General features: G+C 51.3%; 1 protein-coding gene across 1 annotated transcript in view; it reads left to right on the forward strand.

The window, feature by feature from the left end:
• LOC103767166 (keratin, type II cytoskeletal 80) overlaps positions 1–2035 on the forward strand; it is a 26132-nt gene that overhangs the window by 20238 nt on the left and 3859 nt on the right. Inside the window, exon 3 of the mRNA XM_029958137.1 lies at positions 1242–1302. Within this exon, the coding sequence (XP_029813997.1) occupies positions 1242–1302 (61 nt within the window). The remainder of the gene's footprint in view (positions 1–1241; positions 1303–2035) is intronic.

The following is a 2035-nucleotide window of genomic DNA, read 5'->3' on the forward strand; positions in this document are numbered from 1 at the left end:
AGCAGTTTTAGATATTTTTTGGGATGGGGTTTGGATCTTTTTGGGAGCAGGTTTAGATATTTTTTGAGAACAGGTTTAGATATTATTTGGGGAGTAGGTTTGGATATTTTTAGGAGCAGGTATTTTTTGGGATCCAGTTTAGATATTTTTTAGGAGCAAGTTTGGATGTTTTTTGGGAGCGGGTTTGGATATTTTTGGGAGCAGGTTGGGATGTGATTTGGAATCAGGTTTAGATATTTTTGGGAGAAGGTTTGGATATTTCTGGGAGCAGGTTGGGATATTTTTTGGGAGCAGCTTTGGATATTTTTTGGGAGCAGGTTGGGATATTTTTGGAGCAGGTTTGGATATTTTTAGGAGCAGGTTTAGATATTTTTTAGGAGTAGGTTTGGATTTTTTTTGGAGCAGGTTTGGATATTTTTGGAGCAGGTTTGGATGTTTTTAGGGAGCAGGTTTGGATCTTTTTTGGGAGCAGGTTTGGATCTTTTTGGGAGCAGGTTGGGATGTGATTTGGAATCAGGTTTAGATATTTTTGGGAGCAGGTTTGGATCTTTTTGGGAGCAGGTTTGGATATTTTTTGGGAGCAGGTTGGGATACTTTTTGGGAAAAGATTTGGATGTTATTTGGGAGCAGGTTTGGATATTTTTAGGATCACGTTTTGATATTTTTTGGGAGCAGGTTGGGATATTTTTGGGAGCAGGAGCCACCTGATCCTGCCTTATCCCACCCGGATTTAAACTCCTGCGGGTTCCTCACAAGGATATTTGGGAATTCCCCCTTTCCCAGCTGCTCCATGGGCTCTGTTTTCCAGGAATTCCTTTGCCAGACCCTTTGTTACTTCCCAAATCCTTTGGGATCAGCTGGGAGAGCAGAACTCCTGGAATTGTCACGAGTTCCCTTGGGAAGAGCCTCAGACTCTGGGAAAGGTTTGGGGTGAAAACTGAGGAATTTGGGCCAAGCCCAACTCCCCCTTCCCCCCTCTGGGAGGGGCCTGAGGCTTCCCAGCCCCCAAATTAGGCCAGGATTAAACTCCCTCCTCCCTTCCCGGGGGTTTTCCAGCCCTGAAACGCTCCCGGGGTTATTCCAGAGCCTCTGGAATGAGGTTGGGATCCCAGCCTGGGATATCCCAGCTCGGGGAGAGGAAAACTGGGAGCTTTGGATAAATCTGGGGGGGCTCCAGACCGACCTGGAGCTGCCCTGAGGTTTTCCTGGGATGTAAGTCCGGGTTTTTTCCTGTTTTCCAGGTACGAGGATGAAATCCGGCTCTGCAGCGGGATGGAATTCACCTTCATGGAGCTCAAAAAGGTGGGTGGGGGGGGAAAATCCCACCAGGATGGGCTGGGAAAGGCTGGGATTGGGAAATCTGGGATCTGGGTGGGCTCAGGAGAGCCTGGAGATAATCCAGGCTCAGCCAGTCCTGATCCCACTGCTGGTTTTGGGGGATAAAGGTCTGCAGGAGGAGCTTGGAGTGGTGGAACATTCCCAAATCCAGCAGGAATGGGGGGTCTGAGATTCCCAGGAGACCCCTCTGGGTGACACCAGGGCTGGGAAAGGCTGGGATTGATCCCTGAGCAGCTCTGGGTGGGCTCAGGAGAGCCTGGAGATAATCCAGGCTCAGCCAGGACCAGCAGTCCTGGTCCCACAGGGCTGGTTTTGGGGGATAAAAAGGTCTGGAGCAGGACAGGGAGTGGTGACCCCAATTCCAAAGGGAGTCTGGGCCACGTGTGGCTCCCAAAAAACCCTGGAGTGGCTCAGAAGGGCCTGGAGATGGTCCAGGCTCAGCCAGGACCAGCAGTCCTGATCCCACTGCTGGTTTTGGGGGATAAAGGTCTGGAGGAGGAGCTTGGAGTGGTGGAACATTCCCAAATCCAGCAGGAATGGGAGTGGAAGCACCTGTCCATGGGCAGGGACACCTCCCACCATCCCAGGGGGATCCAACCCGGCCTTGGACACTCCCAGGGATCCAGGGGCAGCCACAGCTCCTCTGGGAATCCCATCCCAGGGCCTGCCCACCCTCCCAGCCAGGAATTCCTTCCCA

The sequence above is a fragment of the Manacus vitellinus genome, unplaced genomic scaffold (genome assembly GCF_001715985.3).
Source record: "Manacus vitellinus isolate BGI_N305 unplaced genomic scaffold, ASM171598v3 scaffold_140_pilon, whole genome shotgun sequence".
Lineage (NCBI taxonomy): Eukaryota > Metazoa > Chordata > Aves > Passeriformes > Pipridae > Manacus > Manacus vitellinus.